The following is a 23,765-nucleotide window of genomic DNA, read 5'->3' as shown; positions in this document are numbered from 1 at the left end:
AGAATCTGATATTTAATTACAACATTAAACAATTCTATATAGCCTGAACTTCCTAAAGCACATCCTAAAGTGGGTATGTTTGTGTTTAAGAAAAGGATCAAATGTAATGTCGAAAGAATGTTAAAAAGAGGGAAGTGTTCCACACAACTTCTTATCTCAAATGCTTTCGCAAGGCATCAAGCACAAATTAGACTTTCCAGAAAACAAATTCATATTCTCTCCTTTTCCCTGACATTGATCGTGAAGAGACCTTTTTAGGCTCCCTGCATGTCATATTCTCTGTGTTTCAGAGCAGGCCTTCAATGGCTATGGTCTGTCTCCCAAGGAGTACATTTTTTTTCTTATGTTGTTCTTATGTTCTTCCTAGCAGACCAGTTCTTAATGCCCTTAATTAATTCACATAATCTTCTCATGTTAGTATGCATTCTCCTGTACATTTGAGAGACAGGTTTCTTCTTTGGTTAAGTACTGTAAAGAGTATTAATAACTTCAAGGTAGGATAATTTATGCCTGCCCATTTTGAGATCTGCTAGGGGACCACAAGGCCATGATCACAGGTTTGTGAAGCTGCCCACATCATTTTCTTCATGCCTTAGAAGGATCTGTGTCTGTCTGTGGGTGTAATTTACTTCATTTTTGATATCTGCAATTAAAGAATGATCCTGTTTATGGAAATTCCATCGTAATAGACAACTAGACCTTAAGACAATGAGTAAGAAAGCTGTAAAGTCTTTTTTTTGAAAATGTTACTTTAAATAAGAAGACAGATTCAGATTACACTGGACAGGAATCATATATTCGGAACAGATAGGAAGTAGCATACAGGATATAAGGTTAAGCAGTCCTTAATGTTCTCTGAGGTGATAGAAAATTGTTGTTAATTGTGTTGTGAGAGGGAAAAAACCCACATCTTTGATTTAATGATTTTAAAGATTGGAAGTGAAGGTGAATATTGGTATTCTAAAATAGATAAATTTTGTATGTTGAATGGTAGAAATTTAGAAGTACAAAAAAAGTTTACGGAAAATTAAGATAGCAAGTGGAATTTCATATGATATGTTGAGATTTTTAAATGTAATGTATTTCTATCCACCATCTCATGTATACATAGCTGATGGTGTTCAGGAAACTGACCTGAGTATCAGAAAAAGTAGAGAGTATGAAGAAAAAGTTAGAAACTTTATTTAGTTTAATAAAGATCAGTATAGAAGCCTATATGGAAAGGATGGTCTTATATAAAAGATAAGTATAGTTCAACTTGACATTTTGCTAGAATCTAGTCATCCTCCTCTCAAAAGTGGAACAGCAGAAGGAAATTTCAGATAAATGGTAAAAGCATATCCAAGAACTGTTTGCAGAGGAGACAGACAGGAAGGAGAGTGAATCAACACGTACCATGTCTGTTAGAAAGGGATTCTGCTGACTTTTAGTACAAGAGTAAGGAGGTACCTACTCATACCGAGGAGCAGCAATTATAATGTAAAATTAATTTGTGGAACTCAACTTAGCAAGGTATCTTTAAATAAGAGCTCCCTAGAGTCTTGCAAAAGGATGTCAAATTAACAGAGGAAGAGAAAACCCCCATACTATGGCATTGGTTAATTGTCCCTCTTCTTCTGTCCTCTCTTCCCTCCTACTTCAGGCTGTCAGCTAACTACATAAGCAACAGAGTTTGGGGATAAACTGCCCCAGAGGAAAAGATTTTAAAACTACCAGCTTTGAGAGGTTTTTTTATAGCCTTTCCTTGTAAGATAAGGTAATAGTCAGAACTGAGGAGAGACTAGTGGATTTAAAAACGTTCAGGTTCCTGGTTCAGGACAGTTGTGATGTTTCCTTTTGCAGTTTTTCAGAGTTAATTTTTCAGAAGTTAAACCATTGACAGAAGTAATTAAGTAACATCAGGTACAGCAGCAGTGATGTAATGGTAGGAAGAAGAAGGATTAGTGAGGGAAGGAAAGCTGAGCTCTGGAGTAGATGAAGAAAGAGCTAAGTAGAGCAGTGTGGAATTAGCAGAGAAGAGATGATGGAGAGTGAACGAAATGTCCTGTCATTTGGTTTGTTTGTATTTTTTTTCTTTGTTTGTTTTGCCTTTAGAAATTGAAGGCTCTTAAACTCACTAGTATATATATTCACAGAGTGGGCTGAAAATTTACTGATGTACAGTTTTCTGTTAAAAAATGATGATTTGATGGAATTGAAATATTCTGTGGGAATGGTTGGTGGGCTGCCCAGCTGCTTTGCTTTGCTCTTGGCTGCTGGCCATCTTGTCTGCTCCCCCAGCTGCCTGTCATGTGGGCCTGCTGCCTTGTCTGTTGTATCCTATTTTAAGTATTTGTACATTCTAACAAATAAAACAGCAAATCGCCAATTAGAATACCAATTAGTGATTACTACTAAACCAACTACAGTCTTAATTGGAAAATAATTTTCAGTAATAATTAATTGATATCTAACTAGCAACCATTAATCAATGATCTTGCATTTTGATACTTAAAATAAACCTTTAAAAATTAACACAATCTTATTTTAATATTTGATATATTTGTAACAATGCATAAAATATATACCCCAAAATATGCTATCCAGTAACATTTTCCATTTTCAGATGTTACTGACAGATGTAAAAATCGAGTCAAAATTGATGCGACCAGTGAGATTTTTTTTTTCTAAAGCTGATACTCAAAATTTTGCTCCAAATGTGGGGTTTTGTTCAGTTTGCAATTTACAGAACAAACTGTTTTTATTCTAGAGCTAATGAAGCCTGCGTAATGACGGGCTGGTGTCTGTTGTCCTGTCAGACCTCCTGTCCTTCCTTCTCCCACTTCTCTTTGTAAGCACACATGAACTGGAATTCTTGTAGTTTTCCTAATGAAGCAACCTGAATGACCTTGTTTCCTATGACACCTCTGAGCAGGAAGATCACGTTTGATTTAAATCTGTGCTAATGGGCTAAGTGTCTCTTCCCAAAGAGGAGACAGTAACTAAACTCTATCTGCTTTCTGAAAGCAGGCTTTGGTTTGGGGGCACTTCTTGATATCCAGTAGGTATTTTCGGTGACACTTGTCAAGTTTTTCTTCTTTGAGTTGTCTTGCTGTCTGTAAAATTCATTTGAAGGCAGCTAACACGTTCAAGAGTTACTCAGCTGTAAAGAACAACATAAAAGTAGCAACAGCATTCTTAGGGAACTTGGTTAAAAATTCAACTTAAAATTTTTCCATTAAGTAGAGTTCCAGATTCAGCTTGGTTCTAGTTGCTGCCCAGCACAGTGTGGCTTGAGATTCGAGGGGACAACTATAGACAGTTTTGCCACTTAATTTTTGTGATTGTTTTCCTTTGTTTTTTACTGGTTTGCTTCTGTGTATTTGAATCACTTTGTAGTCATTCATGCCTTAATATATTCAGCTTGTCCACTCCCATTTTATGTGGAGTGCCTCAGGTAGAGCAGCTGTGTAATTAATGATATTAAGGCTTTTTTTCCAGCACAGTAGTGATTCCGTAGCAGTGAGAAACTGACAGGCAAATAATGGGGCTACTTGTAAACTCAGTGGGATTCCTATCTTTGCTGGAAAGGGTTAGAAAAATGGTGAATCAAGAACATAAAGTTCCATACTAGTAGTTCTATTTCATAAAATGTTTTGAAGATGATGGTTATAAATAGTGATGATCACTTGCCATATCAAAGGGAACAAAACATTTCAATAAACTGTCCAAATGTCATCTTTCAAAAAAGATGTTTCAGTAATCATAGAATCGTAGAATGGTTTGGGTTGTAATATTTGTGTGTACACATGAACAGACATTAATTTCTGTACTTTGATTGAAAACATTTGTGAGGAGATTAATAATTTTTATTAGATCAGCGTATCTAGCTGGAAAAAGAGAAAAACCAAATCCTTTAATAGGTATGAAATAAGAGTAGTAGTTGTCAAAGAAAAACAGAGGTTGAGAAGAACTGCTGTGTGTTTAATTTGCTTGTGATAATCAATATTGGGGCCCTACCTCAACAGTATGGACAAGATAAGAAAGTGCCTACAGGATGGCATTATGGGGAAATCTTTCCTATCTTTTCTGGGAAATAAGCAGAAATGGATGCCTCTCAGAAATGCTTGTACACAAATAGATGCAGCATGGGGAAAAAATGGGAGGAGTTAGAGGACCACATGCAATTGCAGAGGTATGATCTCACTGGGATCACAGAGATGTAGTGTGATAGCTAAGGCAACTGGAGTGCTCCAATGGATGAGTCCAGGTGCTTTGGGAAGGACAGGCTGGGAAGGTGAGGAGAGGGAGAAGCCCTTTATGAAAGAGCAGCTAGAATGCATGAAGCCCTGCTGTTGGACAGTTGAGAGACTATGGGTCAGGATTGGTGGATGACGAATGTGGGTGACGTTGTGGTGGTTTTCTGCCACAGACCCACCTGGTCAAGAAGTAGTAGATGAGGCCTTCTTCCGACAACTGGAAGAAGCATTGCTTTTGCAGACACTGGTCCTAACAGTGGGCTTAGCCATCCTGATATCTGCTGGCGGGGAAACTCAATAGAGTACAAGCAATCCAGGAAGTTTCTGAAGTATGTTGATGACAAGTTCCTGACACAATTGATGGAGGAGCCAACAAGGGGAGATGGTCTGGTCATCTCATGCTTGCAAGCGTGGAAGAACTGATTGTGGGTGTGAAGGTTGAGGGCAACACTGGCTGCAGGGATTGTGCAATGATGGAGTCCAGGAACCTGAGGCAAGGGAACAAGGCAAATAGTAGAATCAAAACCCTGGACTTATGAGAGGAGACCTTGGTCTGCTCAGGGATCATCTTGGAAGAATCCCTTGGACATGGCCCTGAAGAGAAGTGGGGTCCATGAGAACTTGTTAATTTTAAAGAAAAACTTTCTCTGAGCTCAAGAACAGTCCATCCTGACTTGCAGGAAGTTAGATAAAAAGGAAAGGAATCCTGCATGGATAAACAAGATGCTCCTGACAAAACTCAGGCGTAAAAACGAAGCATACAAGAGGTAGAAGCAAGAATAGATGACTTGGGAGGAATACAGAGACATCGTCCAAGCATTCAGGGATTGCATAAGGAAAGCCAAAGCCCACATGGAGTTGAATTTGGCGAGGGATGTGAAGAGCAATAAGAAGGGCTTCTACAAGTATATCATCAGCAAAAGGAAGATGAAAGAGTATGCGAGTTTGCTGCTGAATGGGGTAGGTAACAAAGGAAATGGAAAAGACCCGAGGTACTTAATGCCTTCCTCACCTTGGTCTTTACTGGTAGGACTTGCCTTCAGGATTCCAAGACCCTTTAGACCAGTGGGAAAGTATGGACCCAGGAAGGCTTGATCTTAGTAGAGGAGTTAAGTAACTTTAAGTAAGGCTTTCCACACTGTCTCCCATAATATACTCATAAACAAACTGATGAAGTACAGACTAGAGAAGTAGGCAGTGTGGTAGATTGAAAACTGTCTAACCTGGGCTCAAAGGATTGTGATAAGTAAGCATCATGAAGTCCAGCTGGTGGCCAGCCACTAGTGGTGTACCCCAGAGACTGATAATGGGGCCAGTGTTCTTCAGCATCTTCAGTTAATGGCCTTCATTATGGGGTGGAGTGCACCTTCAGCAAGTTTGCAGAGAATACAGAATTAGGAAGAGACCACATAATTGTGCTGCTGTTCAGAGGGACCTGAACAGCCTACAGGAGCCTCATGGAGTTCAGTGAAGGGAGATGCCAAGTCGTCTGTCTGTGGAGGAATAACCCAATGCACCAGGATGGGCTGGAGGCTGACTGGCTGGAAAGCAGCTTTGCAAAAAAGGCCCTGGGGGTCCTGGTGGACAAACTGACTGTAAGCCAGCAATGTGCTTTTGCAGCAAAGGCGACCAACAGCATCCTGGGTTGTGTAAGGCAGAGCATCACCATCAAGTTGAGGAAGGTGATCTTTCCTCTCTGCTGAGCCCTGGTGATGAGACACATGTGGAGTGCTGGGTCCAGTGCTGGGCTCCTGAGTAGAATAGAGATGGGGAAATACTGGAGCAGGTACAGTAAAGGGCCATGAGGCTGATTCAGGGCTTGGAACATCTGTCATACAAGGAGAGGAGGCTAAGAGAGCTGGGGTTGTTCAGCCTGGAGAAGAGAAGGTTCAGCAGCATCTTATCAGGGTGTACAAATACCTGATGCAGGAAGCAATGAAGACAGAGCCAGACTCTTCTCAGTAGTGCTTAGTGCAAGAAGGAAAGGCAGCGGGCACAAATTAAAAACATAAAATTCCTTTTAAACACAGGAAAAACTTTTTTTTTTAAAAATTGTGAAGGTTATTGAACAGTGGAGGAGGTTGCACGGAGAGTTGGTGGAGCGTGTATTGTTGGAGGCAGTCAGAACCCAACTGGACATCATCCGGGGAAACCTGCTCTAGTTTGACGCTTCCTTGAGCAAAGGGTTGGACTAGATGATCTCCAGAGAGATCGTCTCCATTTTTTGTGCAAACCTTGGGCAAAGTGGTTTAGTTATAAAGCATCCGGTCTCAAATATGGCTTTCTCTTTGAGGTCAGGAGATTTTGTTTTAAATCACGTATCATACATCATAAATTAGAAACTGTGTGATTGTTAACAGCATTCAGGGAATCTGTATGGGGAGTATTAAATTTGGTTAGATGAATCCTCCTTATAAGATGTCTTTCAAGGTTAATTTAATATTTGTTGTACACCGTTGCTCACTTGATTTGTTTCAGAAAATATTGTTTTCTGTTAAAATACTTAAATTATTGAAAGCATTTGTATCAAGTGGAAAATGAAGATGTTTACATTAAGTGAAATATTACAAGCTTCAGTGGAAGGCATGTAAGTCAGATACCTGTAGCAACGATCACTATTTAGACATTTGCTTGGCTGTTTGTTCTTACAACAAATATGAGGAGATACACTAGTTGATCAGTATTCCATTTTGCCAAGGACCTAAATGTACTTATGGATAAAGGAATATCCAATTTACAAAACTGCATATGTTCCATCATCAATGAAACTGTTCTGAGTTATTTAATGTTGCTTTATCATTTTGTCTTTCATATTAAAGTGCTCTCTATAAAGCGATTGTGGCACAGTGTATTGCTCAGGGGGTTTTGAAATTATTAATGTATCTTGGATTAGTTACTGTATGTGGTTTTTGGTAATTCAGTAATAGTCTTGTCTTGATATACCCTGTCCTTCCCTGGGTGATGACAAGCTTTTTTACAGATAGTGCTGGTAAGCCACTTGATGGATGGTGGTAGAACTAGGCTCCCTCTTCATCTTGTTTAAGCAGGTTTTGCCATATGTGTCTTAGTCCATGAGTGAAAATGGTGGGATAGCAGGGCTTCAGAGAAGTTGGAAGAGTAGTGTTCATTGAGAGGGGAGCTACAGGCAATAGGGAAATGCAGCACTACTGGGGAAGTTGCAAAGGCTGTGGACAAATGTACTGTCCTTACTAAAGAGGAGATGAGAAGGGAGCAGGATCAGGAGGAGAGTGTAGCAATTTCAAAGATTACAAGAAAAAAAAAATTTTTACTTTGTGGATGATGTGGGATTTTTGTTTTTCATTTCTTTTGTTCATTGTGCTTTCTTAAGAACTTTTCTGTGAAAGGAAAAAAAAAAAGGGAAGTATTTTTTATGACTTTAAGAAAGCTAGATTAGCCAGTTTTCTTCTACAAGTGGTAGGTGTATTTTGGCAATACTTACTCTCTGAACAGATTAACTTCTTAAAGACAAGAAGAAATTACTTGGTAGTTATTTACCAAGGTGTTACATTAATTAATCTATTATATATGCCAGAATATATTTGTCACAAGAATAATGACTTTTATATATTAATTGCTTTCACATGGCTGCTGGGATGCAGGCACACACCCAGTAACAATTTTTTAACTCTTGTGATTATTGCTCAAGAAGCAAGGCTGTGCAAGCAAGTTATATACAGCTGTATTTTAAAGATCCTGTATAAACCTAATGATTTTTCAGGTACTGTAAAATTTCTTGAAGAGTTTGAAGAAGCCAAAACTAATGATATTAATTTGTAATACACCCTTTACAGGGATCTTAGTATTTTTGCAGGTATTGGGAATGTGCAGAACATGTAGACAGGTAGCTCTCTTTTTCATGTTTGTACCAATCTAAACAAATTTTATTTGAACCCTCCCCTCTTTCTCCTGAATGCTTATGATCTTTGTGACTGGAACTGCTAGAGCTTGTCAGCTCCAAAAGGCATATAGCTGTTTATGCACAAGAGCCTGAGTGGAATTTTTTACCCGGTACATATTTTCCAGGGAGCTGTTATTGTACATTGAGTAGTGTCAGGCAGTATTAGGTGCCCTAGTGTCAAAACTTCATCTTTCATTTTTTCAGTAAAGAAATAAACATATTCACACATTTGAACAAAAATGCTCTTTTGCTTCGAACAGGTAGCTGAGAGACCCTGTGACCACAGGATGTGATGTAAACTGTAAAACCTTGTTTTCCTACTTAGGTTTTCTGAAGAGCAGTGGCCTCCTGCCCACATGCACCTTCTGCAGCCTGGTGTGATGTGGGCTGGATTGCAGGTTCCACTGGAACCTGGGCAGCTGTGGAAGGGGGGCATTCAGAGTCCTGCTGGAAGCAATTTTAATATGTCATCAAAGACTTTCAATTCCTGGCAGTAGTAAGCAAATGAAAAACAGTCACTGGTCTCATAACGGTGCTGAACTTCATCTTTTTTTCCATAGTTTTCCTTAAGACCTCCGCCAGCCAACTGCATGGGAACTTTGTATCTCCTGTTTCGTTTTTTATTTCGTAGTATGGTGGGATACACTCTGATCTCTGTCTAAATATTATCAACTTCTAAATGAAATAAAGGGAGTATTTTACCTATGTCTGGCTCTGCTCCTTAGAGTCATAAAGAAGAAATGATGTATTTGCCTACGTGTCTCACTGGTTAAGGACCTGCATGGAGAAGGCTGACTGGCAGACTGTGATGTTATTTCGTGTTTTTATCTGTCTTGTACTGACCCACAGAAGTTGATTTCTCTCAAATCAAACGTTTATATGTGGCTTAGGAGGTAATAAAGTATTGCTTTTTTTTTAAATGTAGGTTGGCTGTTTAAATCTTCTAGCTAGGATTTTACTCTTTCTGTTTCAAAAGTCATTGTAGGTTTGATATGCATTTTATTGGTAGCAGTGTAGGCTTAAAGAGCTTTTACTTACTTTGCTTACGTTCCACTCTTTCACTTGTGCTAATGCAGTTGCTTCTGGGGGGGGCTACATGGTGAACTTGGCTGGGAAACGGATCCAGTTAAAAATAATCCTCTTTCATCTGGATATTAATAACTCGGATCAGTTCTGGCATCTAGTTGGCTGTAGTAGTCTACAAATGATTGTCTCAGCAAAAATGGGAGGCAGCGTTAGGGAATGTTTCTGAATCAGCAATGCTATGAAACTACGGCAAAAACTGTTCCTTTTCATTTTTAAGTTGGAAGGTCCTGACTGGATGCTGCCCTGAGGCTGCTTTGACTCTTTAATGTCTTTTTCTACTCTCTGACTTTCTAGAAGTGCCTGCCGAACAGATTTGCATTTGCAAGCATAACTTCTTTGTATATTCTTGTGTTTATAAAACACAAATTTGAAGTCAGTAACAGGATCTCGACTGCTTGTGGCAGATAAGCATGTTACTGGTGAAAAATATCTGGAGACAGATGTGGTAGCTATACATTTCTAGAGTTGGTCTAAAACGGCCATTTGTAAGTCTGAATGTGAGCGTGGCTACTTGCTACACAGGACAGGTGCATTTTTCTGACCCTGTGTTTTTAGATGAAGTGTAACTGTGACGGTCTAGTCAGATGTCTTTCTGCTGGAAGCACTGGCTGCATGCTTGAAGATGGAGAAAAAGGCTTTGTTGTGAACTTGGCCTGAAATGGCCAGAGAACAAAGCACATGAAATGTTGGGGGTCTGTTTCCATCTGCTGCTTCAAAGAGACTATAAACCCGTTATTTGGGTTAACACAGAAGGTCTGTGAGATGGGTGGAGTTTTCCTCATTGGTTTATTTTTTTCTTGATTGCTTAAAACAAGCAAGACCAAAAATTTTTCAACGTGCTTATTCATCTCACTTACATAAAAAGGTACACGCAGATATATTTTTGCCTTTTGAGTTACTGTGGCTTATGCATTTTGTAAAATATAATTGAAATGTTGCTCAGCATTAAATAGTGCGTGTAAGTAGCAGAATACACAATATAAATTTGACGATCTTCTTAAATTGCATAAGCATGTAAAATGGAAAGAGGTATTTGAGCCATCTAGTGGTTGGTATGAAACATTTTAACATTTTTTGATAGTTTTTGGAAAATGTAAATGACATCGGCTTGGAAATAGCATTTCTAATATGTCTGCTTTTTAATAGCATGGCTGTAGAATGAAAAAACCCAGACATTCAACTTCAAATTTGAGGTACAGTCTGTTTCGGCTTGCAGCTTTTTTCAATTTACTGTAGATTTTAGTGAAGAGAGAGATCTGATAACATAAAAATTGCATTAGAAGTTAGTAGCCACAGATTGAGTTTTGTTAGCATGAGACCTTCATAAATTGTGAAGGTTGTTAAGAAGTTCAAGGAAATGATTGTAATAAGATAATTTTGTTTTCTACTTCTTACTGGAAAATGTTTGGAGGGAAAAAAGTGGACTTGTATTCCACCTCAAAAGTAATCTTTACTGAAAAAATGGATGGATGTTTTTTCTGATAAACTTGTCGAAATAAAAGTAACAGAGGCAACTGAAAACAGATTTCTAAGATGGGGTGTGTTCCTGGTAAACAGAGTCACAGAATCTTACGATGTTAAGAAAAAGGACATTTTGGAGGTGAAAATTTCATGTAATGATCCTTCTTGGTCCTGATATGCATTGACCTGTTCTAGCCTTTCATGTTAGCTGTTGGCAGTAGGAACTTGGCTGCACGTTGAACTTGATGGTATTCTGCAATACAGGCAGAGAAGTTGCTAAAGTAATGAACTGTATCTGCATCTCGCCTTGAATTATTTGTGGGAAAATACAGCATACTTTAAAACGCTGTAATATCTTCCAGTCCTTGTGAAATCCCATCCAGATTCAAACGCAGATTAAAAGATATTTTCTAATCTTTATTAAGACAAATCTAATAAACAATCAACAAGCAGTACTAATGGTGTTACATATGTTGGAGCTATAGTATTTCAGAACAGATAAATATGATCCATACTGACATTTCAGAATTTGCACTTTTACATTTCAAGTAAAGTATTACAGAGTCTTAAATCTTACCCTGTTTTTCATTGAAAAGACAGTGGCAGCTTAACTGATTTTTAAGGTTAATCTCAAATGCTTTGTAAGGCCAAATGAGAGTGAGAGAAAAATGGGAAAACCGGTCAGAGAACAAAGGACAGAGCAGTAATGGTTGATTTGTATTTTACTGGGGTGAGGACAACCTGAAAGCTTCATGTGAATCACAGAATCACAGAGTGGTTAAGGGTTGGAAGGGACCTCTGGAGATCATCTAGTCCAACCCCCTGCCAAAGCAGGTTCACCTAGAGCACGTTGCACAGCGTTGCGTCCAGGCGGAAGTTGATATATTAATTACATTTGGACAAATCACCAGCATCTTGGTCCTGTTGTGCCTTGCAAGTTGATTATTATTAACCCTTAGGATCAAAATATCAGCTAGATTAATCTTCTGAATCTGTAACTCGTTTGGACTGTGAATTCTAATAGGTTTCAGAAGAGGAAATTAAATTCTTTGAAGATTGAAGAGGTTTTAGTTGTCTGGCATATTTTTGCTTGAATTTTGCGGTGTGGTGATGAAGAATTTTTGTTATTAGTATTATTCTCAATCTTTACAAAGATCTAGTCTTGATTGCAGTTTGTGGATCTCTGAGGTAACCCGGGACAGTTAAGTTCTGTTCTACAAATGAGCCTGACGCAAACACCATAAAGCTTACTAGGTGTGTGCTGTATTTTGCAGGCTTTCATGTTGCACACGTGAAAATATCTCTTATCTTACTTCTTCATTTAAAATTACTTTTAAATCAAGGTATTATGTATGCTCAGTGTTTGAACTTGCCTTCTTTCCTAGTCTGTTGTTGCCAGAGCACACTTATAAAGCAGGAAATACATGGGGTATGGAATTAGAGATCTTTTATCTTTATGATGTCCATGTTGTGTTTCTGTTCAATTAAACAGGAATGTGGTTTTATGGTAGTATTAAAGTATCATCTTTTATTGTTTATGTACTTCCCCCTCCACTCCCCTGTTAACATCTTCCAGTGCTCTGATTGTCATAGTATCTGGTCATACCACAGCATTTTCTTAGAAGCTATGATCCAACTGTATTCATGAAAGGGTGTTTGGCATTTCCCTTGGTTTTAATTTGCATTTAGAAGATGCAGATGAGGTATAATGAAATGGTAATATTGGGTCCTTTTTCTGATGATTGCTGCTCTTTGAATTGTGTTCTGGTTACGAGTTATTTTCTAGGAGAAATTTGGTTAGAAGTTTTTTATCTTTGGATTGGGTTTAAGGCATAACTAGGATTCCTTTCATGAAATTCCATAGAAATTTGACTTGTTGAAGAAGTGCATGCAAGCGGAAGAGAGATTATCTTGAACTACAATCTTCGACAATGGAAATTCCGTCTCTTGTTCATGTGTCAGAGCTTTGTGTTCTTTGGGCTGTATTCCTGGTCTCTCAAAAACAGAATTATACATAAGAAAAGCCTAAAAATGTGTCATAGGCAGCATGTACGTATTTTCTCCTGTAAACAATGGAATAGCTCTGCTGAACAGAAAACAACTGTGCTGTGGCATAACTTTTAAAAAGAAAAAGCAGTTTGTTTATTTTTCCTAATTTAGGAGATATGTAACAATTATTTGTAGAAATGGATAGTTAAACATTCATTAAACCTCCTTAGTAACGTCACTTTAAAAGCAAATCATACTTTTCTGTGAAAAGAAAAGGGTGGATATGGCTTTCCAGAAGGAGAATGGTTCTTATTTCCCCCCGCAATCCCCCTCCACACCACATCCCCCACCAGTAAAGTAGGGAAATAGAAAATAGACGTTTGATGAACGATGAAGAAATGTGATTGTCTTAAGTTTGAAGCCAATGGTCTGTATTTTTGGTATTCAGAAAAGTGCAGTTTCCTTAAGCGTATTTTCAGGTTCATATAATTAATGTTCTACTTTAGACACTGGAATTAGAGTGTGTAGCTTTGTTTACTTTTATGTGAGTATAAATTATTATGACTATAAAATGGTGTCCGGTCATAAAACATTTTTTTATTATATTAAATTGCCAAAGACCTTTACTTCATCATTTCATTCCCTGCTGTTGTACAAGTAGAACAAAGCACATCAGTTTCTCTGATGTAAAAGTACTTGAATATTATTGTTGTTATTATTCCTCCAAAAATATTTTGCGGAGAATCACTTTTTTTTTTTTTTTTTAGTGTCTGCCTATCTTTTCATTCCTTCTTTTTGGTTCTTCCTGTTCAAGGTGAAATTTAAATGTGATTGTCTTATAAAGGAAATAGAATGTCAAAGGATGAAAAAAATACTGGAAACTCAATCTTACAGCATATGGTTGTCTTATCTGGGTTTTAAACATTGTTTCTTTCCTTTACAGAATGCTGCCTTTTTATATGGCCTTGGTTTGGTCTACTTCCATTACAATGCCTTTCAATGGTAAGTTGGAATAAACTAACAGTATCAGTACTGTGCGGTGTTTTATTGGTAGGTGACTATTTCAACTTCAGTGTGAGTGTACGATAGTTTTCTTTATTATAGATACGTTTTTTGAAGACATACTGTTCTGGGTCACATATCTGACTTACTGTAACATACCTGTAGCAAACACAGCAGTTGCTTGAAAAGGAAAGCACTTACAGGAGAAGAATTTCAGCTCCCTGTAACATGATTCAGCAAGGGGGATGGAGCAGTATGACTTGACAGGTTTTTGGGAATTGTTAGTAGCCTGTGTAGTCTGTAGCCTCTGTTTGTTTGAAAGCCTGTTTGCAAAAAAAACTTAACTTTTCTCTTGGAAAAGAAGTGGTGAAGTGGGGCTGTTTTCGTTTAGCTTGGTATTCAGTAAATTTTACAGAGCTGTATAACGTGAAAGTTTTGTCCGTGAGAAGCAGTACACTCAGATTTGAATCAGAATCACAGAATCACAGAATGTTAGGGATTGGAAGGGACCTCGAAAGATCATCTAGTCCAATCCCCCTGCCGGGGCAGGATTGCCTAGACCATATCACACAGGAACGCGTCCAGGCGGGTTTTGAATGTCTCCAGAGAAGGAGACTCCACAACCTCTCTGGGCAGCCTGTTCCAGTGTTCAGTCACCCTCACCGTAAAGAAGTTTTTCCTCAAATTTAAGTGGAACCTCCTGTGCTCCAGCTTCCACCCATTGCCCCTTGTCCTGTCAAGGGATGTCACTGAGAAGAGCCTGGCTCCATCCTCTTGACACTTACCCTTTACATATTTATAAACATTAATGAGGTCACCCCTCAGTCTCCTCTTCTCCAAGCTAAAGAGACCCAGCTCCCTCAGCCTCTCCTCATAAGGGAGATGTTCCACTCCCTTAATCATCTTCGTGGCTCTGCGCTGGACTCTCTCTAGCAGTTCCCTGTCCTTCTTGAACTGAGGGGCCCAGAACTGGACACAATACTCCAGATGCGGCCTCACCAGGGCAGAGTAGAGGGGGAGGAGAACCTCTCTCGACCTGCTGACCACACCCCTTCTAATACACCCCAGGATGCCATTGGCCTTCTTGGCCACAAGGGCACACTGCTGGCTCATGGTCATCCTGTTGTCCACTAGGACCCCCAGGTCCCTTTCCCCTACGCTGCTCTCCAACAGCTCTGTCCCCAACTTGTACTGGTACATGGCGTTGTTCTTGCCCAGATGCAGGACTCTACACTTGCCCTTGTTATATTTCATTAAATTTCTCCCCGCCCAACTCTCCAGCCTGTCCAGGTCTCTCTGAATGGCTGCGCAGCCTTCCGGCGCATCAGCCACTCCTCCCAGTTTTGTGTCATCAGCGAACTTGCTGACAGCGCACTCTAATCCCTCATCCAAGTCATTAATGAATATATAGAATAGTGCTGGTCCCAGAACCGACCCTTGCGGGACTCCGCTAGACACAGACCTCCAACTGGACTCTGTCCCGCTGACCACTACTCTCTGGCTTCTTTCCTTCAGCCAGTTCACAATCCACCTCACTACCCGATCATCCAGACCACACTTCCCCAGTTTAGCTGCGAGGATGCTGTGGGAGACCGTGTCAAACGCTTTACTGAAATCGAGATAGACCACATCCACAGCTTTACCATCATCTATCCACCGGGTAACATCCTCATAAAAGGCTATCAAGTTGGTTGAGCAAGACTTCCCGTTGGTGAAGCCATGCTGAGTGCCCCTAATGATCCCCCTATCCTTGATGTGCCTAGAGACAGCACCAGAACAAGTTGCTCCATCACCTTTCCGGGGATGGAGGTGAGGCTGACCGGTCTATAGTTACCCGGGTCCTCCTTCCTGCCCTTTTTGAAGACTGGAGTGACATTCGCTTTCCTCCAGTCCTCAGGCACCTCTCCCGTTGCCCACGACTTAGCAAAGATGATGGAGAGTGGCCTAGCAATGACTTCCGCCAGCTCCCTCAGCACCCGCGGGTGCATCCCATCAGGGCCCATGGATTTATGGACGTCCAGGTTGCTTAATTGGTCCCTGACCCAGCCCTCATCAACCAAGACAGATTCCTCCTCTATCCTGACTTCTTCTGAGGCCTCAGGGGTCCGGGGCTCCTCAGGACAGCCTCCAACAGTATAGACAGAGGCAAAGAAGGCATTCAGTAACTCCGCCTTCTTTTTATCCTCTGTCTCTGGGACCCCCACCTCATTCATCAGTGGGCCTACATTGCCTCTAGTGTTGGCTTTACCTGCAATGTATTTGAAGAAGCCCTTTCTGTTGTCCTTGACCTCTCTTGCAAGGTTTAATTCCAAGGAGGCCTTAGCTTTCCTAGTTGCCTCCCTACATCCTCTGACAACAGACTTATATTCCTCCCAAGTGGCCAGCCCCTCCTTCCACGATCTGTACACCCTCTTCTTCCACTTGAGTTTGCCCAGCAGTTCCCTGTTCAACCATGCAGGTCTCCTGGTACCCTTCCTTGACTTCCTACCTGTTGGGATGCTCTGATCTTGAGCTCGGAAGAAGCAGTCCTTGAATGCTAACCAACTATCTTGGGCCCCCTTAACTTCTAGTACCCTGTCCCATGGGATTTCCCCTAGCAATTGCTTGAAAAGGCCAAAGTTGGCCCTCCTGAAGTTCAGGGTTGAGATTCTGCTAGCTATTCTGTTCCTGCCACATGAGATCCTGAACTCTACCATCTCATGGTCGCTACAACCAAGGCTGCCCTCAACCTTCACCTCTTCAACCAGACCCTCCTTGTTAGTGAGGATCAGATCCAGCAGCGCTCCTCTCCTAGTTGGCTCATGAATGTTTAAAAAATGTTTTTTTAATGTCAAGAATGTTTAAAACTGATGTAAAAACTCAGAAACTTGTAAATTCTGGCAGGACTGAAAGGGGCTGCTGTTGGTTATGGGGGGGGAGGGTTGGTTTTCAGTTGGGCTTTTGGTTTTGCTATATCGGTGATGAGAGAACAGTGAACGGAATATACTCAGTCACTGGGGTTCTGTTGAAAGGTCCTCAGACTTTCATTGGGGTTTATTCTTACAGAGATCCAGTTAGCGTCACTGAAAAAAAAGAAAGGTGCAGTGTTTAGGTCAGTGGTTTTTTACACTCAGTATGGAAACTGTTAATAAAATACATGTGACTTTACTAATTGAGTACTAAAAAGTTTATCATCTTACTGGACTAAGGATGACTGCAGTTAAGGAGGCAGTAAGTGACTACTGACTGATAGTTTGGAACAATAAAGTGGGATTTCCCCATCCCCCAGTAAATTGTTTTTATGTATCTGTAAGACAAAACATTTGTGCTTTCCTCAGGATAATGTAAATAACTTTATTCGTCAAATTAAGATAAGTTGGTTAAATCATGAGCTCAGGACCTGGATGGTTGTTTGGTTTTTTTTTGATCTTGCAACTCACTGCTTTCTTTATTGATAGTGGTGAAATGAATGCCATGTATTGTACATGGTGTGCAGTTCTGTTGTACTCTGATTAACAAGAGAAGAACAGAAGAGTTTTCAGAAAACCTGTGAATCCACTATTTTAAGATTGTGATCAGTCTTGGTTGAATTTCACCAAATTTCAGGATGTTCTTGTTCTTACGCAGGCTTGACTTCATCATTTAAAATTCAAGAATATTTTGTGCACTAGTTCTTCTTACAAGGAGTACCTTGTTACAGTTTGCACTGTGAAAATGGTAGAAAACTGTATAAAATTAAGTAAGACAACATAGGTAGATTAAAATAGTTGATTTTTGGAAAGACCACCTGTTCAACATAGTCTTTTGACATCAGCAGATTGTGCTATTTGGCATCTTCTGGTGGACTGAGCAGCAAAGTGAGACCGAAGTATTAATAAGTTAGAGCTTTGAATTAATTTAGACTTTTCTTCCGTGCCTTTAAGTAAGCCTGTTGAGAACACAAATATAAATTGATGCCTTAACTTATGATGTCTTAACTGCACATAGAGCTTTATGTTGAGGTCGTGTAGAATAATCATATTTGCCATTTCATTCATACAACAAAGTTACATATAGTGCGGTACTAAGGAAGTTGTGTATCATGACAGTATTGGGTAGAATTTTTAAAGGAAGAGAATCTTAACACAGACAAAATCTTAAAGGTTTGTGTGCGATTTTTTTTTTTTAATCCCTTTGAGTGCTTCCCCCCCCCTGCCCCTTACTATGTTTTCTTGAGGGCGAGAGGAGTGGGATGTGTGGTTGTGGGTGTTTAGGTGTGACAAAATCAAAATAAACTTGGAGGTGATAGCAAGTCGTGTACAGTAGATGTGTTCTGCTTTGTGCATCTTAATCCTCCACAGGACTCTCTTGCAGATTGTAAGGAGAATCCTGCTTCTTCCAGAGTGAAATGCTAGTCAAACTGTCTTATTTCCTGCTGCAGCTATTCCATCTGTTTATGTTGATAGAGTACACAAATCTGTGTATTTCGGGCAGGTAGATGAGGCCTCTAGACTGTTTAAGGTGGTTTAAGCTGTTGTGCTTCATGCATGAATGTTTTTTTTTTTTATCCACACCGCTTTAGATCTATTAATAGATTTTAATGAGAGGCATGTACCTAGTCCTCCTAAAAGGAAGTGCTTGAGGTTTTTTCATGTCTCATATAAACAGAGATAATAAAAAAGCAGGTGGAAATAGGGTCAGTTTTAGACTTCTTGTTCATATTATTACATTATTTTTTAAGTTTTCCAGCTTTCATAAAAAGAGGTGTTGGATTGGCTCCAAGATGCTTATGCAATTCACTGTAATTCAATACAGTACACTTCTCTGTATAATAAAGCAGCATTACAGCGTTATCTTAAGTACAGATCTTAGCTGATACATCATTTTATATTGGTGATTTTGTTTGCCTATTCATGTAAGAACTGAAAGTTCTCAACGTATATACAACTGTTGTAATAGTGTGATCAGACCAAAGCTATTTCATGCAATTATTATAGTAATATCTTCCATAAGGGATTAGCTCCATAAATTGAATCAAGTATAGTAAAATAGGTCTTAAATTTTGATACTCTGTTCTTTCACACCATTTATCATCAAGCAGTAAGTAAAGGGGTTTGCTGATTTTTTTCCCTGTTGTTTCCCTGTCTCTCAAGTAGCGTAGAATAGAGATACCCAAGATATTCACATAACTTGAATAATTTCATATCCTCCTTAGTTGTCTTTTAGATGGAACACTTAAAGAATTTCAGTAGTTCATCAAAAGCTACCTTCATTTCTGTGCAATAGCTGCATTCAAGTGTAGTGGCTTGGATGCCAGATTTTTTCTTTTACTTTAGTAAGGATTCTGAGCCTGACTGGTCTGTCATCTGCTGATTTACACTGAGTCCCATCAAGAGAAAAAGATGGAATCCAAGCTCTGCAATTGTGTCCTGAAACTGGCTCTAACACCCTCTTTGGATCCCAGTGTACCAACCCTGGTGCTCCAAGGCCAGCATACAGTGTTTTCAGTGACTGTTACCTTGCAAATTGCTGGAGAGTGTGTGTGAGAAAGACACACTCTTCCTCAGAAACACTTTACAGGAAACTGAGATCAGTCACCCTTATTGCCTCATTTAGCACACCCTGAGGCTCCTCAGTCCAAGGATTCCTTACCAGCTTTGGAGGTTAATAAGTGCTATGTAAAACTCGGTCCTTCAGCATTGACACTTTTTCAGGACACAGTCCTGAAAAACAAAGCCAAAGACGATGATCCAGACTGTTTTCCTCACCTTCATCATGGATAAAGATGCCTGAAGAAAATCTGTTATCTCTGACTGGAACTTTTTGGCCCTTCTGCAGCCATCCTTGCCAAAACAGAAGACCTGTCGTCATCTATTCGATATCAAGTGATATCTAGAACCACCGTCTCTGCTTCTGGCTCCTTTAAAGTAACCTCACAGCCAGCCCAGTCTATCTGCACTGCTGCATCCTTGCACTCCTGTAAGCCAGGGTATTCTGTATGCTGGAATTTCTCCTGTTAGCATAAGTTTGACTCCTTGGAACAGGGAGTTCGGCACAAAAAGCTTTTTTCCCCCTCTTCAACTCTGATTCAAAATTGGATCTTGACATCAAGGAGACAGCTGCAGTCTTTCAGTATTACCTAATTCAGGTAAAGACATGTAATGGGCAAGATGGAGAAGCATACACAACCTCCACTGGGAGAGCGCAGCACCTCCATCTTCAACATACAAGCACTGAGCAGGCTCTCCACATGCCATCTCTGCTGCTCTTGAATTTCACAGCCCTACAAAGGCCAAGCAGACAGCAGAAGGCAGCCCTCAGTTGTTATCTGTGGTACTGCATCTCATCTTCTGGTTACCATGCAAGCTTTCAGACACCTAAGAATCACTTTTCTCCTAGAAGTCCTTTGAAGGATTGAGGCAGGAACATTCTTTTCCATGTACCTACAGGAAAACACACAGAACTTACCATCACCTGTGAGATGGCCTTAGCGCCAGTCACATTGGACCATTTACTTGAGCTGAAGGAGTCTGATCTCTCTCTTGTTCTCCCTGGCTGTCATTCTCTTTCATCTTTTTCCAGGAAATGAAGTTTTGCTCTTTTCACAGTCATCCTGAAATAGTAAAGCAGCTGTTTAAACTGCTTTTAAAGTACCCAGGTCTACGGTGGAATGTAAACTTTTTTTTCAGTAGTCTCGTGTGCCGACCTTCAGTATTGCATGCCTTATTCATCTACCCAAGAAACTATTGTTTTATCGTGGTTCCTGTTTGCCTATGAGAGTGGGAGAGTCCTGTGCCGTCAAGGTCCGTTCTTTGCCCTTCTTTGCTTCCTCTATCAATACATATATTTTTTTTCAGGGGCAAGCTGTTAATAACACACTAAGATTTGTGTTTGAGGGGGGTTATTATTTTTTTTTCCAGCAGGACCAGATGCTTCAGATGATTCTCAAGCTGTTTGTGTGAGCGGTTGGCAGATCCAAGGAACTGGGCTCTTCCACACAAAGAGTAGTCAAGTGGGTAGTGGGGTGTGTAAGAATGCAAACCGCCTAGTGGGCACCTCCTTCACTTGTGTGGGAACACCCCACCCGTCATGCAGACAGCAACCACTGGACTACTTCATCAAATGCGGTGTCTGCTCTGCAAGCCTTCAGGTGTATCAGTAGTTTGTGCCATTGTGGAGCACGCACAGCATTAGATGAAATAGTCCAGTGGTTGCGGTTTGCGTGAAAGGCTCTGGGATTCACCCAACTGACAGTTACATTGCACTTGTAATTGGCAGTCTGTGGAGTTCCTGCTTTGGAAACACCTGCAATGAAAGTCCAGGAGGGATATAATTTGAGAGCTGAAAGACAGCTTGCTTGCTTGTGATCTTCAAGGTGCACATTTGTATTGCTGCTTCTTTCCCTGTTCTGTCAGAGTCCTTTCAGCTTATCTTGTGTTTGTAGTTCTCTCATAAGGAGGGCAGAATTCAAACACACACTGTGTAGGTACTGCTTTGTCAAATACTTCTCAGGTTTCAGGTGGCTGGGTCTGTAAACGTATTTTTTTAGATATATGAAATTGGAATGTACATGTAGAGTACACATACTAATTGTAATTAACCGGTAACAAAGTGGTAATTAACTTCCTCTTTTGAAGTCTTGTCTTTCTGTGATTGTGTATCAAACATACTTCTTGGATTGATGAAAATGCGTAATATCTGTTAATGCTGGGAAAAAAGTACTCTGAGCTGCTGTTCTAGAGAAATGTTTAAGGACTTTGCTGCTCAAAATGTTTCACCATTCAACTGTTACAGACTGATGGACGGAACAGTTATATCTGAAGGCTAAAAGTGTTTCATAAAATTTCAATGTCTTGACTACTTCTGTATACAGACATTTTGTTTATGTTCAAACTATGATTGTAAGTTTAAAATAGAAATTTGTCCATCATAGCCTCACATCATTTTCATTAGTGAGGCTGTGAAATGACATGAGACTTAGAACAGGTGATCAGAAAATTGAAAGAGGATAAAGAATAAGGAAAAAAAGTTCCACTCCAGCTGCGTCAAGTACTTTTCCTGATATTTTAGAATAATGTTGTGTTCTTTTTATTTTGTAGGCTCATTCTGATTTTCATGGTTTTTTTGTTTGAAATGTCCAAGTGTTAACTTTTGAATAGTTAAACCAATGCCATTTTATTATATTCTTTTACCTAGTTTAAAGCTGATTTTATTCACAGTCTGTCCAAGTAAAACCTTCCAATAAAAGTCTTATGAGAGTTCACTGAATGTTTAATACAATCTTCTATTAATTATTACTCAGCTGCTTTCTTCAGTTTCGTAATGTTACGCATTGTTGTATAGATGAGTGGGTGGAAAGATAGATGCAGTATTGATTTTGGAAGTCTTGATATGGAAATTATAAGATTCATGTCATTTTTATTTTTCCTGAATTACTGTAGCAGCGCTGTGCAAAATGTAAGCCCAGAGGTGCTTTTCATCCTCCGTAGTGTCTGTTTTCCAGTCCTGCTTTCCCATTTTGTTGAGTGTTAGATAGCCTTTCCTGCCTGTTAGTGGAAACACTACCATTCTTGGAGAAAACTCTTATTTAATTTAAATAAATTCTAGTAACTCAACCAGAGTTGTTTCTTACTAAGCTAGGTCAGTATCTTCAGAGAATAAACCAAAAGTCATCTCTTGCTGAATTTAGACTACTCTCATTTATTTCTGTAGTTTGAGAGCTCCCAGCCCTTCATTTGATGATTTATTCTTTGGACTAATGTATGTTTAGTCTGCTGAAGGATTAAAATGAAAAGCTCTGTCTGTGCATGAAGGCCAGTTAATCAGTGGTGGAGACTAACAACCTAATTGAGGAAGTTTTGTGCCATCATCTCTGAAGGAAGCTGTTGGCCTCTTAAGCCAGTTCCTCCTTCATATATGACAGATCACCAAGCTATTAGCTTCTTTCTGCTCTTCTGGTTTTGGTCAAACCATGAGAGAGCTTTGAGGGAAAACATCTGAGTAACTTGGATGCCTTGGATCCTCTAGACTTGTACCTTTCTGGATGTAGGCTTGGGCAGGGGACAGAAATGGGATTAGTGATGTTTCAGAGCAAAGAAAGATCTGTAGAAGGATCAAGGGACTCCTGCTGTATCCGGAAGGTCCAGCTCAGGCAAACAGATCAGCCAGGACGGACTGCAGTTAGCAACACTGGGCCACGTTCTCTCTCATTTCCCTTTACTACTACAACACATGTTCCTACTTCCCACTTCTTTCCATGTCTGCTTCCTTCTGTGTTGTATCAACCTGTACCAAGCCCCAATGTCACCTGCGTTGGATGTTACTGAGCACTTAAAACTGAAATGAATGTCAGCGATGTTGCAGATATTTTGCTATTGATGTAGTAAGGGACTGAGGCTGGAGCTCTGGGCATGGCACTGGGAAACAGGCAGCCCCAAAATAAAACTGAAGGTTTTATTGCAGTCCGTGTTCTTGATGTGTCCTGTAATCTTGAGTGATTTGCTATTTTGTTTGTTTCCCATAGGCAAAATTAGATAAATATTAATTCAGCTATGGTGTAGAATTGCTTGTCTGTCTGTAAGAGTTAATAAGTAAATGTCTTACCAGAGTTTGAGTATTTTATTCTAGGAAAATTCTACTGACTACTTAAAATCAGGCTATAGTTACCAAATTAGACATTAGCACCTAACACTGGTGGAATTTGTTGAAAATGCTGCCTTTCTTTTCACTATATTTGTGAAATTTTGATGATGCCCTTTTTCACAGAACTAGTGGAAGTAATTTGTATTTGTTATTATCGGTGATGGTCATTCTGGAAAAACTACAATTTGCGTAATCAATATAGAATTAATACTAGAGTTAAGTAAGATGCAGGCCAACATTTTGAATGGAAAAGATAAAAATATGTGATTTTTAGTTAGAAAAGCTGCTTTGAGGAATATTTGGTGTATTCTTACAACATTCTCCTCTTAGTTTACTGATGTAATTATGCTTCATTAGAAGTTTAAATTTGTTACCTTTCAGAATTCTCTTCTAATTTTTATTATGGGATCCAAGCATACAGAATTTAAGATGCAAGCAAGACACTGACCCAGGAGTTCCCTAGCATTTTG

The 23,765-nt window shown here is 39.7% G+C and overlaps 1 protein-coding gene across 17 annotated transcripts in view; it reads left to right on the top strand.

Moving 5' to 3' along the window:
* Positions 1 to 23,765, top strand: part of KDM6A (lysine demethylase 6A) — a 165,915-nt gene that overhangs the window by 65,090 nt on the left and 77,060 nt on the right. For all 17 annotated transcript variants that reach the window (XR_011050315.1, XM_068425267.1, XM_068425261.1 and 14 more), the window contains exon 5: positions 13,637 to 13,695. Coding sequence is in view for 16 of the 17 variants with exons in the window: in XM_068425267.1 (XP_068281368.1) it covers positions 13,637 to 13,695 (59 nt within the window). In the remaining variant the exon portion in view is untranslated. The remainder of the gene's footprint in view (positions 1 to 13,636; positions 13,696 to 23,765) is intronic.

The sequence above is a fragment of the Nyctibius grandis genome, chromosome 2, assembly GCF_013368605.1.
Source record: "Nyctibius grandis isolate bNycGra1 chromosome 2, bNycGra1.pri, whole genome shotgun sequence".
Lineage (NCBI taxonomy): Eukaryota > Metazoa > Chordata > Aves > Nyctibiiformes > Nyctibiidae > Nyctibius > Nyctibius grandis.
This window is presented reverse-complemented; position numbering and strand designations above follow the sequence as displayed.